At 38.7% G+C, this 12,911-nt stretch overlaps 2 protein-coding genes across 2 annotated transcripts; both read right to left on the reverse strand.

The window, feature by feature from the left end:
- Positions 1–958: 958 nt before the first annotated feature.
- On the reverse strand, positions 959–7,889 carry atp6ap1a (ATPase H+ transporting accessory protein 1a). Its single transcript, XM_077612422.1, has 11 exons — positions 7,651–7,889; positions 5,925–6,051; positions 5,772–5,846; positions 5,456–5,649; positions 4,506–4,546; positions 4,340–4,425; positions 3,905–4,054; positions 3,207–3,364; positions 2,931–2,981; positions 2,168–2,405; positions 959–1,606 (listed from the first exon to the last, which is right to left on the reverse strand). The coding sequence occupies exons 1-11, from the start codon at positions 7,767–7,769 to the stop codon at positions 1,397–1,399; spliced, it is 1,449 nt and encodes a 482-aa protein (XP_077468548.1). The 5' UTR covers positions 7,770–7,889; the 3' UTR covers positions 959–1,396.
- A 639-nt stretch (positions 7,890–8,528) lies between these two features.
- Positions 8,529–12,721, reverse strand: tafazzin (tafazzin, phospholipid-lysophospholipid transacylase). Its single transcript, XM_077588008.1, has 11 exons — positions 12,514–12,721; positions 11,467–11,623; positions 11,246–11,374; positions 11,121–11,166; positions 10,750–10,835; positions 10,578–10,658; positions 10,404–10,445; positions 10,269–10,331; positions 9,710–9,762; positions 9,548–9,625; positions 8,529–8,951 (listed from the first exon to the last, which is right to left on the reverse strand). Exons 2-11 carry the CDS (start codon positions 11,588–11,590, stop codon positions 8,865–8,867), a joined length of 789 nt encoding a protein of 262 aa, XP_077444134.1. The 5' UTR covers positions 11,591–11,623; positions 12,514–12,721; the 3' UTR covers positions 8,529–8,864.
- Between the last annotated feature and the right edge of the window lie 190 nt (positions 12,722–12,911).

Consider the following 12,911-nt stretch of genomic DNA (forward strand, 5'->3'; position numbering starts at 1 on the left):
AGTGGACAATATGATTTGTGTGGTAATATAACATTTTAAAAAAATGGGAAGTACTGTTTTGTAAAACTAGGGATATTCAGAAGTTAGGTTACATTTTACTTTGTGGGATAATGGGCACAAATTAGATTAGAACTTTATTTCATCCAGTATTCGGGAAATTTCTTGGTTGCAGTAGCAAGACAGACACAAGACACACAAGACATTGTAGACCTAGGTAAAAATCTGGACCAGGGAAGAACAGAGGTAAGGCCAGGTGGCAGGAGTGACTAGAAAAATATTTTTCTTCAAACATATCTGGCAAATTTACTGTTAAATCTACTGGATAAAATATACAAAAATGTTGCTTAATTTGTGAAAGAATCATTCATCTTTGTGAGAGATAGGCACTTTCAGTTGTCAGTGACTTTAACAGAGATCACAAACCCTCAAGATTAGGAAAAAGAAGAAAATAATCGCAGAAAACCAAATCAGGTGTTTAGTGATGTTGCTCCAATAAGGGGACATTCTCGTGTGATAGGACTGTCCAATACTCAATTTTGAGCAGAAAGGTACCTTTTCATGGTTATGTAGCCATGAGTTGTCCTGTCAGACAGCTCTTCTTCACAAATTGAACAAAGTCAAAGAAAGCTACAAGATCTCTTTGCACATGTGCAACTCTGGTCCATATTGGAGGAAAATGCCCTGCCAAATATAAATAAAAATAAAAAAAATACATGAACAGTTTGAGTTTTAAAATGACTACGTAAAACGGTAAATACAGCACTTTCATTCATGCCATCAATCCACAGAATCTGTATATTCATCCTAATCTCCAGCAAAATGTAACAGCTAATTCATTCGTCAGACCTTGTACCCAGCTTTCCAGTTCTATGGTACTGAAAGTACAATTCTATTGCATATTATTGGATAACTACGCCCTCTGTTGTCTATTAGAGAACTTTACAGACACAAGCGTTCAAACGGTTTCCAAGGTTTTTTTTAATTATATTGACATTACAGCACTTTCACAATTCTTCCCTTCTACAGACTATGCATTCCCTTTGTTAACAAAAAGAACAGAAAAACAAACAAACCAAAAACACGGCAATCTCACCAATAAATACATTTCGTATCATATTTTTCCACGTGGGACTTATTCCACCAACAAGTTGTGCACAGCCTTGTTTGTTTATTACTTGAAAACATAGCTGATTTAAGATACTGGGACAACATCAGCACTTTGTCTTTATCACACACACAAGCCAAACACCAATGCGGGAATGGTGAGAGCATCCATTTAAGAGGATATAAACAGATAGATGGGGTGGCCAGACAGAGAGAAGAAAGAATTTAGAGTTGTGGTGGCTGGAAAGAGAGGAGCACACCACAGGACATTGGTGTCATGATTGGGAAGACTTCACTCTGTCTGCGGCACAGAGATGGCGGGGCCCTTGGGGTCATCAAACCGGTCCATGGTGTGGAGCTGCATGATCATGTGAAGGCCGTAGGTTAGCACCAGGACCATGAGGAGACTGGTCATCAGGCCCATCCAGATCCCAGGTGAGAAAAATCCAGCACAGTCAGAGGCATAGGAGAATTTGCCACCACTCACGTTGAAGCCTTGAATCTGTCAGGACGTGGTCAACCAAATTATAAACTAATATTTATATTGGGAGGCTAAAAGGGAGTAAACACAATGTGGAACTAGGCAAGTAGAAATTCTGTACAATCAATATGGCCTACAGCAGGGGTTGGGAACCTTTTTGAAAGAGAGAGCCATAAACAATTCCTATTTTCAAATGTTATTCCTTGTGAGCCATACTCACAATTTAAAAGTCAAAATACATGAAATGTTGTAGTCATTTTGTCACTTTTAAAGTATAAAAAGTCTCTGAATTCCTTTGACAACGTTGTTACGCTGTTGCTAATCAATGAATATCAATGATTTCAATGAGTATCAATGAAATCAATGACACAGTCCCGACGTGACGTTCCTATTGGTGCATTCGGGACTCAGCTCTCTCACCACTGGTTTCCATATTTTAGCTCAGAGCCATATGCACTCATCATAAGAGCCACATGTGGCTCCCGAGCCATAGGTTCCCTACCCCTGGCCTACAGGACACTTGGTCCTGTACACAGAATTAGTACAGGACAGACAATTGATGTACTGAATATCTGATCTTACTTGAAAGTCCTCAAATGAGACCCTCCACTGATTAGCTGGATCTTTGGATGAACGTGGGACAAGCTGCGGCCACCGGAAGCTGCTGACGGACTCGCAGCGGTACGAGTACTCGGCAGGGGCGTAAATGTTCCTGCTGCCGTTGAATGTGGCCTTGGTGCCGTCATATTCCAACTCGACGGCATCGAGAGTGAACCAGCGGCGGGCGGACACTTTGTAGTGACGCTGGCTCAACGCAAAGCTGCACAGAGATACAAATTTTAAAAAATAAAACTTAAAACTTATTACTTACTTACTGTCAATTTGTATGATGTCTAAGCAATTGATTTTGCTCATAGTTATTGACGGCTTTAAGGTGGTGCAGATTCATGCTGTATGGTGTAGTACAGTATTAGTTTGGTCTCGAGTACAGTACAAAACTTTTCGGTGTACCACAGTATAGTGACGTCTGGTATCGAGCAACTCATCCCTGCATCTTGGATTTTTACAGGTTAAGTTCACTGTTTGGGAAGGAATCTTTGTTGTGATTTTGCACCACCAAAAGGTCAGTGTTGCAAAAGAAAAACAAAATCACTTCTAATGTAGTGTTCCAGTTCCCTGTCATTCTTGAAATCAACAGGCATGGGGAAAAAATTATATTAGTCTGAAATATTGGCTTACAAAATTGGCTTTATATATCGCCAGTCGGCTGATTTTTTTTATTATTTCTATATAAAAACTGGGTGGATTGTGTTGTACCTTAGAGATTTCCGACAAGCAGACTCACATTAGTTTGAAGTTGCGGTGTCCAAGAACATTCTCATAGTTTAGGGCAAGCCTGTAAAGAATAAGAAATAATCCAAATCAAGAAAAGACTACAATGAAAAGAAGCATCACCTCCAATTTCACTACTTGATCAAACCAACCATTCAATTCATAACTAATTGCCTATAAGGTAACATGATGACAGAAATCAGAGTACTGGACTTTCTAGATAAGAAACCACAAAAAGGTGGTTTACTGTTTTAAAAAATGCCCAGGTGTGCCCATCGCTTTTTACTACCTTGCTTTAGTTTTGTCGCAGCTGGAACCATGTAGCTTTGGGCTAACGCCCTCGCCAAAGGTGGACGGGGTGAGATCGTGTGTTTCCCAGCGCCCGCTACGCAGGATGCTGACAGACAGTCCTTTGGCCCAAAGAATAATACAGCTGTTTTCACCTTCCTGCGCATATACATCGTAAATTACTGTCAATGTGGTCACCGATTCAGGGTGACCCCCGATTGGTCCCTGTAGTTAGCTGGGCTATGCTTCTGCACCCCCCACAACCTTGAGGACAACCGATTCAGAAAATGAATAAATTAATGATAAACTCAGTGTACATTTTTCAATAATGAAGAGAACAAGTTAACTTTGAAATATGGGGACTGAATTGTTTGAAGTGCTTAAAAGAGTTTGCTTAGAAAATTATAACTTTCCCAGTACTAAATAGAGGGATCATTTTTGAGTACCAGAGGTTTGGCATTCCTATTACTGTGAAATAGAAGGATTAGGAAACAGAAGTAATAATAGAACAGAAATGCTGGTGTTATCGGCGTGTGTTGGAGACATTGCCATAGATTTTGAACTAAACAGGGCAGTGCTACCCTCTTGTGGCAACAAAAGGTACAAATCTTTGGTGACATTGCTCAGATGAGGAGGAATCACAGTAAATATAAAAATGTAATGTTTTTACAAAGAAAAGAAAAATAATAAGTCAAAGACCTTGAACTCCACTGGAGCGTAGACACCAGCCTTCTCCCTCATTTTACGTTGCCTTTCATTGGCTCGCTCCCGATCTCTGTATCCGCCTCTGGCCTGGAGCAGCGATCGTCCACCCGCCATTATGGCCTCCATGGAGTCTGACGAAGCCCCCTACCAAAAAGGACCACATTTTCATTCAAGTAGTTATGATGGGTAATCATCTCCTCACAAAGGACCAGCAGTAACTGCTAGCAATGGTATGGTCATTACTGTTATATTTTGTTGTCTCTCTGTCTGGTCTTTTACACAAACACACACACACGTGTGAAATATGGTATTTTTTGACGCGATCTTCCAGACTGGTGCGGCTGGTGTATATTCCTCCCAAATATCAGAACTTAAAAATGGTGGCATGGGATCATGAGTTCTCATTGCTTATTGGCCAAGTGGACTCACCCGAGATGGTTGCAGTGCAGTATAGATGGCCGTGTATGGAACAGACTGCCCCTTCATGACACTCATAACCTGGCCAATCACCTCATCTAAACAGAGCCATGCAAGCAAGGTTGTTCAAGGTCAGCTGCTTTCACTTGACAACCCACTTGAGTCACAACTGACTCACCGTTGCCACTGAGAACTTCTTTTGCCGAAATTAGATCAGACCTGAAAGGAAAAAGACACATTTGTACATTTGATACTGTTGCAACTCTCAAACTCTTTAAAAACAATTATTCCTAACCCCACTCTAATTTTACAAACTGTAATTGATGTGAAACGTATTGATTGAATACCACGAGTGACATACCGTATTGGCCCGAATACAAGGCGATCCTGATTATAAGAAGACCATCTCTTTTTCAAGACTCAAGTTTAAAAAAAGACTTTTTGAACACCAACATTTTTATACCGAAAATAATTACAGTACATCTGAAACGAATAATTAAAATAATATATTTGAGAGAGAAAGCATATTATTTTGCCTCGTTCAAATCATGCAAAAACTGTCTATGACATCTTAATATCTGAACATTTAAATATGTAAACTAAAGTGCAATCACATTTGTAACTGAATAGCTTCTGGTTTTTGAAATGTAAAATAACCAATCTACTGTGATAAAACAACTAAATTGCAATACAGTAATACCTTGGCATACAAGTGCCCCGACAAACGAGGAATTTGAGATACGAGTATAATTCCGAAGCAAATATTTACCTTGAGACACAAGACAAATTTTGAGATACGAGCACACGAGACGCGAGGGGCTGCTTGTGTATTACTGTAACTGCGTTAAACATCAAAGCGTTCAGCATTCGCTGTAAAGATACCTGGCGCCCTCTAGTGATGTGAATGGGTATAATGTCTAGCTCCCGAATTTAAGATGACCGACACTTTTTCAGTCTTATTTCAATGCAAAAAACACTCTCATATTCGGGCCAATACGGTATAATGACAGCTAAAACAATTCAGTGCTCTGCTACCAAATAGCAGAAGAAGGTAGAATTAAACTGTGTTTCCAGTTGTTACCATTTATAAAACAGAAAAATAATTCTCTACTCTACTGGTGCACACACCCAATGTAGTAAGGCAGTCGGAAGACGAGCAGGGCGGGCGAGGAGGCATTGAGCGTCAACTGACTTAGCATGTCAGGGTCCAGGTAGATGGGTGAGGTTTCCAGTTGTTCTTGCAGGTGACCAATTACTTCGTTGGAGGCCGGCCAGGAAACGGCTGGAAGCACCAGCTTGGAGGACGATGAGCGAAGAGCATTCTACAAAAGAAAGCCGATTTCATCTCTGCCACATTGGCCTTCAGAAGAAGATTGCATCTTAATAAACCCTTCTGCAGCGGCTCCCTCTGGTGTTCACGAAACAAATGGAAACCTGAACAAACCTCCAAGTTGGGGAAGACGCTGTCCTGCTTATTTCCGAAAGCTCCCCCGTACAAAGTAAAATCCTCCACGCTCATCTGTAAAGAAGACCAGAAGTGTTCTTGAATAGATTCAACAAAAAGCAGTCATCTCCTTTAAAATGTCCACTCATGTACCTTGTCCTGAAGAAAAAGCAGGACATTTCGGGGGCCTGTGGTCAGCATTTTGTCCAGGTAATCGGCAAGTTGCTGCCGCTCGACAATGTGACCTGCCGCAGGGGGCAGTTGGTTTCCTTGAGGGGTCCTGCGTGTCCAAGAACAAAATGAGAGGAACAAAAACTACCATTTTGTCATTCCACTCAACTGGAATTTATCATCTTTTAACATGATAAAGGTTGCTCGTGTAACGAAACATATTCTTTGTTTCAACGTGATGGATTTAATATCTTACAATGATAAAGTTCAGTTTATAATGCGCAGAGCTGCCACAATTGATCGACTTGTTGGCAACTAATCAACTATCCAATTGATCGAGAACTATTTTGCTCGTCGATGAACCATTGAGATGAATTGTGGACAGTCACCTGATGGTGTAGCGGTTCATTCATCTGACTTCGGAGCAGGCGTGTGTGGGATTGATTCCCGCTCGGTGGCGTTATGATTGTGAGTGCGAATGGTTGTCTGTTTCTCTGTGGCGACTAGTCTAGGGCAGTGTTTCCCAACCTTTTTTGAGCTGCGGCACTCTTTTTGCATTGAAAAAATCTCAAGGGACACCACCATAAGAAAATGTTTTCATCAGCAGGAATCACATAAACCTCCAAAATTATTCCAAAATCTAATTTTTCACATTGAACTTCCGGTTCGAGTGATGCAAAAATAAGTAATGTAATGTTTTAATCGCATAATTATATGACTTCTCCAAATATTACTTAAATCTCCTAATATTACGCAAAAAAATGTTGTGGTCATACAGACAGGTTCATGTTGGAGAAAAATAAACAAGAAAATGGCTGTTTCACAATTTGAATCTTGTAATATTATAATCTATAATTTAACGTTCATCATATTTTGATTTTAATATTGTAGTAGTAGAATTGACAGCTTTTCCGATCGTGCTGATTGATAGATCATTTTTGGACATTAAAATTAGTACAAATCTCTTTGAGCTTTTTAACAGCAGATATTGTCTTGTAGTGTTTTTTTTAAATTATTTACAATTGTTTTACTCAGAAAAGGGGGCAAATATTAAATCTTTTTATGTCTTAACCTTTTGTTTTTCATTTAAAAAGGAAAAAGAGTAAATATTACGTTTTTAATAAAACATGTTTATTTTTAGTAAAACATAAAAGGGGAAAGACAAAACATTTTAGATACAATATTTAGATATCTAAAAAAATCTGATTAAAAGAATGGCATCCGATGCAAAACTTGTGCCAAATCAAACATGGGAATAAAATCTAGTATTACTATGAAGATTGAGGTTTGGCAACAGACAAACAAGGAGCTTAGAATGAATTGTATGTTAGATTGTAGAGTAAAGATGGAGAGACATACAAATGTGAGTCATATTCGAGTTTCAGACCAAGATGCCTCTGAATATTTTTGCCATTTTCAATGATGGAAGGAGAAAATAGGTTAAAAATACGGTTAGGGACCACCGCTAAGACAGCAAATTGGGTGGATCAAAAGCACCTCTGTTGCTTACCTGCAGCACTTCCTTTACCAGTGGTTACAAGACGCTAAAACTCAATAGGCATTTCCAAACAATTAATATCTTCTCAAATATAGGATTAATTGAATGGCATTGCCGTCAAGTGTTAGGTGGCTTACACGGCCTAGGCGCTCACGAGCTGCCCCTCAGTAAAGAAATAAACAAAGCAAAGAAGGACATATCCGGACTCACCATTGATGCGTCCACAAAACCAGCGGCACCTGCTCCTCGCAGCTGCCCAGCAAGACGAGCTGCAGAACGAGGAGGCCCGCAGTGATGCGGTGAAGGGGAAGCGTCCGCGTCGTCGCCATCTTCGCCTATCTCAGATGGTGACGTCAAATGCCGGGATGAAGAGATGGGCTCACTGCGCAGCCTTACCTACGCAGGCGTCGTGTTCTTTTTGCGAAAAAAAGAAAACTAATTATTTACACTAAGGATAATCATTCATAATTATTGAAATAGTACTATGTTTTTGTGATTCGTTTCATCCAAACGACGTTTCTTGAAAGCGTTTCAAAGCCCTTTAAGGGCCTGACGGTCATGATATGGTCTATTATTCTTGTTTATTTTATTTCAATTGTTTCTCAAACAAGATTCTGTTCTAGCCTACATATATAAACTCTCATTCTTCGCCACCAACCAAAATTATTACAAAATGTTTACTACAATTTTGGGTCTCTTCATTTAAACACAGGAAACAGATGGTAAACTGTTATTTTAATCTTGTGCCATCTAGTGGATGAATATTGAACTGTTTTGCTTGTCACTACTGGGTGAAATTCAGTGATATGAAAATGTTTATGCACCCCTGATAATTTTTCAAGATTTTCCTTCATAAATCACTGGCTGTATGGATCAGCAAACCAACGATTTTGCACACATTGTATCCAAATTTGTTGCTTTCCAACATTTAAATTATGAGTGCCATGTCTTCCATATAGGTAGGTATGTGCAGTTGTTTTTATGACTGAACTTTACTAGTCTTTTTCTATCAGCTAGACGAGTCAAAAAGTAATCTCGAAATTTCCTTTTTTTTTAAACAGGAAATAACTATGTCACCCCAGAAAATGTCCAAATATAAAAACTTTATTGGCATGGATACTGAGCTGCCAAGTAGACTGTTGTTTTTTAAACAATCAATCGATAACTAATAAAAAACGGTCCTATTTATAAAAAAACATACAAGTGAAGATGATGGTGAAAAATAATTTTAAAAATGGTACACATGCCATTCAAGGAGATGCACTTGTGTCCAAACTTCAGTTTATGTTCAGTCCCATCCAACATAATTCGATAAATTTGAAAGGAGTACAGTTCTGTGATTCTTTGATCAAAAATAAGTTCCACTTTCAAATGCAGTCACATTGTGGCCCTGAGGCTTCGCTTCGTGTAAAAGTGCACCCAAATCAAGATTTGTGCAGTGTCTCAGCTTGAGTTCTAAGTCTCTGGAAGTCTAACTGGATGACGTCTGTTAGCGTCTTTCTTATCTGCAACTGCAATAAAAAACATGAACAAATTACACTTAGAATGGAATAGACAATATCAGAAGCAGCACAGGTTTGTAAAAGTGAACTTTTTATTTCCTTTTTTAAAGTACTTATCAGCCTCAACCATGCATTTTTGAAAAATGACTATGACGGCCTCTGATCGCCAGTTCAATGTACTTCTGTCTTTTTGCATTCGTTAATTTTAAAAAATGCTTTTGGGGTTAATTTCATGTGTATTTGCAATTGTGCCGGGGGTACTATTTGCATTAGTTTTGTGACTGGTTACATTTGCACTTTGACCAATTTCCATTTGCTTTTTTTTTTTACAAAGCATTTTGAATTCGTGTCCGTGTTGTGGCAATTTGAATTCGTGCTTTTTTACCTTTTGCAAAGTGTTTGGACTATGTAGTTTGCCTTCAGGGCCACCTTAGAGTTTGTGTTAAACACATATTTTTAAAAGGCAAGTAAACTTCAGCATTTCTTGATATCTCCTCTCACTGTTTGTGTTGTAAAAGGCCCACTTTTTTAAACATAAAAAATACCAGTGCTCTTTGCCAAAAGCATTGACTAAAAACCACCCCCCACCCCAAAACACATCTTACCTGGCTTTTGTTGTCCGCTCTGAGCTTTTCGACAAGGTCTTTGACGTTGAAGGGTTTTCCCACGAGAATAGTGATTCTCTGGAAGTACACGGGCACTAATTCAGTAACTGGCGTCACTCAAGGATGGGAGAAAGCAGGAGAAAGCCGAGAGCAATAATATACCTTGCCAATCCGAGGAATGTATGGGCTCACATTGGGAAGGACATCGCTTAAACCTGACAAAAAAGATGAAGACTGTGATGGACTATATGGTTTCGGCCGTAAAATGCCCTTGATGGAGTGAATTGTTTTTTAAAGAGCAGAAATAGAATATATGCCTGTGGCATATATAGTATATATATACGCCTTGATGGAGTGAATTGTTTTTTTACAGAGCAGAAAGAGAATATATGCCTGTGGCTGTTGTTGGCTCTTTTATTTGTATGTGCTGTGCAAAAATGACAACTAGTCCACATATTCGAGGGTAATATTATGTTAGCGAATAGCTGTTATTTGTCTGCCTAATTAAATTCTGTACAGAAAGCAACAGCAGTTTTTACAAAGACAATATAGGTACTGTTGATGGGGTATATTGATAATTATTGCACTTGAATATAAGCGAGAGAAAAAATTGTGGTTTATTGACTGATAATTACGCCAATTAGGTTTGAAAATAGATAAAGTCACATGATTAAATCATGACATGAACTTGGGTCTACAAGTGCTGCTGTGTCTCACGTACCCACATGCCACAGTGGTAGGATGACAGGATTGAGAGTGCACTCTGCTATTAGACGCCCAACACCTATGAGATGACCAGCGGTTTGTGTGAGCAAGGTTACAAGATGTAACTGCCGCCATCATGCAATACACTCACCCCATTTTAATCTGATGAATTCTTCACTTGTGTTTATTTTACCTATTTCATGGAGAACAAATAAACTGACAATTCAGTCTATTGAGGGGATAGATGACCACAAGAAGCAAAAAAATTTCACACAATGATTTAAATATCTAAATCATAAATTCTATATGCATTGTCAAGACCTACCTTCAGGAAATATATGTACCCATTCCCCTTTGTTCATCTTTTCCAGAATAAAATCCATGCCTTTCTGGTAAACCCCATCACCTAAAAGTAAAATACCAACACTCAAATAATGTTCAGAGTAATAATAAAAATGCCAGAAACAGAAAGCAAAACAGGTACTCGCACCACTCACCCCTGCAGACCGGCACACATTTCCCTCGGCTGAAGAATCGAGAGTGCAACTCTCTCGTGAAACAGATGTCAGATGCTGCCGGCGTCCTGTGCAATTTTAAATTCAAATGGAATTAAACTCAACCGTCCTCTAGGTGATTGAAAACATACTTTTTAATGTTTATAAATAAAATCTATTTGTCTTCGTCCATTGAAAATGTGTCAGTTAGCAGGCCCTTCATATGCAACCCACAGCGAGTTGCAGTGAGTGGCATGTTTAGTTTGGCTGGGTAAAGTTTTTTCTTACATATGACTTATTTCAAATCGTAATTCCCCATGTCTAATCTCACATTTTCTCATGTGCAAGCAAAAGTGTGCAAAAGTTAAACATACCAGCGCATCTTGTTGAAGCTCCACAAATGTCTAAGCCTCAAGACACCTACCACAGACACACACAAACAAATACACACTCAGCTTTTTTATTATTATAATTATTTTAATTCAGAAGAGCTTCTCACCCCAAATATGTGGGTCATCCATACAAGACTGGTGATTGGACAATGTGATGAGGGGCGTGTCAGCAGGCCGCTGGTCAATCAGCTCCAACAGAACCTCACGGTTATGCACCGTCAGGCAGTTCATGTGCTCTATACGAGTGACAAAGAAGGCTGTCAAGTAATGAGCATGTCAAATCCCCCATAGAACAAACCGAAATCTTGCCATGCAGCGTAAAACGTACTGGTCCACAGGTAGGAGTAGGAGCCCACCATGCCCATAATGAGCGAGCCGGACAGCCTCCAAGCCAACGTTGGGCATTTTGGGAATGGCCACTTGACCTCCAGCGGCATAGTGGCTCTCAACATGCACTACATGCACGCACTCACCTGGCGTGCCACCTAGGATAACAAAAGAAAGAGGCATAATAACACAGGGAGGACAATTAGAATATAATTGTATGGATTTAGAAACATAAACAAACATATAGCCTCATTCAAGGTAACTCTACTTCAAATGGTCAGAAGTGTCTTTTACCATCTCAAATTCTGATATGAATCAAGTGACAATAACATGACTAACTAGTAAATGCAATTTCTGGAGAGAATCTTCATACAGCTTTGCTACCTAAGATCTTAATGCATTTTTCCTTCCCATGCATGGATTTGTAAATACATATTTTGTTGTTTACATATAAACAAAGTGAAAATAAGTGAGTTGCCTAAATAATTTGTCTTGAGTCAATATATATATTTAACCGAAATAATTCGTATTTGGATTTTAAAAACGATTCTCTTGATGGACAATAAAATACTATGTCTAAAATTGAACTCAATCTGGTCAATGTTTTATGACTTTTTATCTACACTTTAAATTTTCGATACGTCTCCCAACGTTATACTTTTATTTAATAGCGAAATAACGCGACTTTTATCGGGAAAAAATACTTATTTTTGTGTGCCAATATTATGGTTAATACACCCAAAAGTAATCTTGACAGCTATGAGACCGTAATGCCGGTAATGCATGCTGATTTTACTACTTTTGTGTGTGGTAGTTGTACGTTGTTGTTGCACACACGATCGTTTGCATTATATTTCCTGAGAAAAAAAAATCAAATCAAGCCAAATAAGTTAAACCTACGAAGGTTGCTAACATGAAGCTACGATTACGATTCATCCATCAAAATCTTAAATGCGAATAAGGTGACATTCGAAGAGCAAAATTTAAATATTTTCACTGTGAGATAGGAACGTATAATTTAAAACAAATGTAAACATTGACCACTTGCCTTTTGCCTTTGACAGGCCAACGACGCAACCCGGAAATGAAAATCTACTTTAGTTAGTGCCTACCTATTTTTTCCACCAAAATATAATCTAAAGATACATTTCGTCACTGTGCATGCATTTACGTGTTATCGTATGTTTCCACGACATATTTTAAATAATAAAATATTGACGTTTTAAAAGATATGCACAGTTCACTTCCGGTGTTAGCGAGCGTTGATCTCTGGGTAACTGTGGCAAGAGAAATAATTAATTTTAAATGTTTTTTTTCTCTCGGAAAAAAAGCATATAGTCGTAGAAGGAGGGATTATCTTCGAACAAGGATGATTTTTTTAAAATTATTTTTTAAATGGTGGCACAATGTTCTCTCATCAAATCAATACAATTTATATAAGTAAAT

The sequence above is a fragment of the Stigmatopora argus genome, chromosome 1, assembly GCF_051989625.1.
Source record: "Stigmatopora argus isolate UIUO_Sarg chromosome 1, RoL_Sarg_1.0, whole genome shotgun sequence".
In the NCBI taxonomy this organism is placed as follows: Eukaryota; Metazoa; Chordata; class Actinopteri; order Syngnathiformes; family Syngnathidae; genus Stigmatopora; species Stigmatopora argus.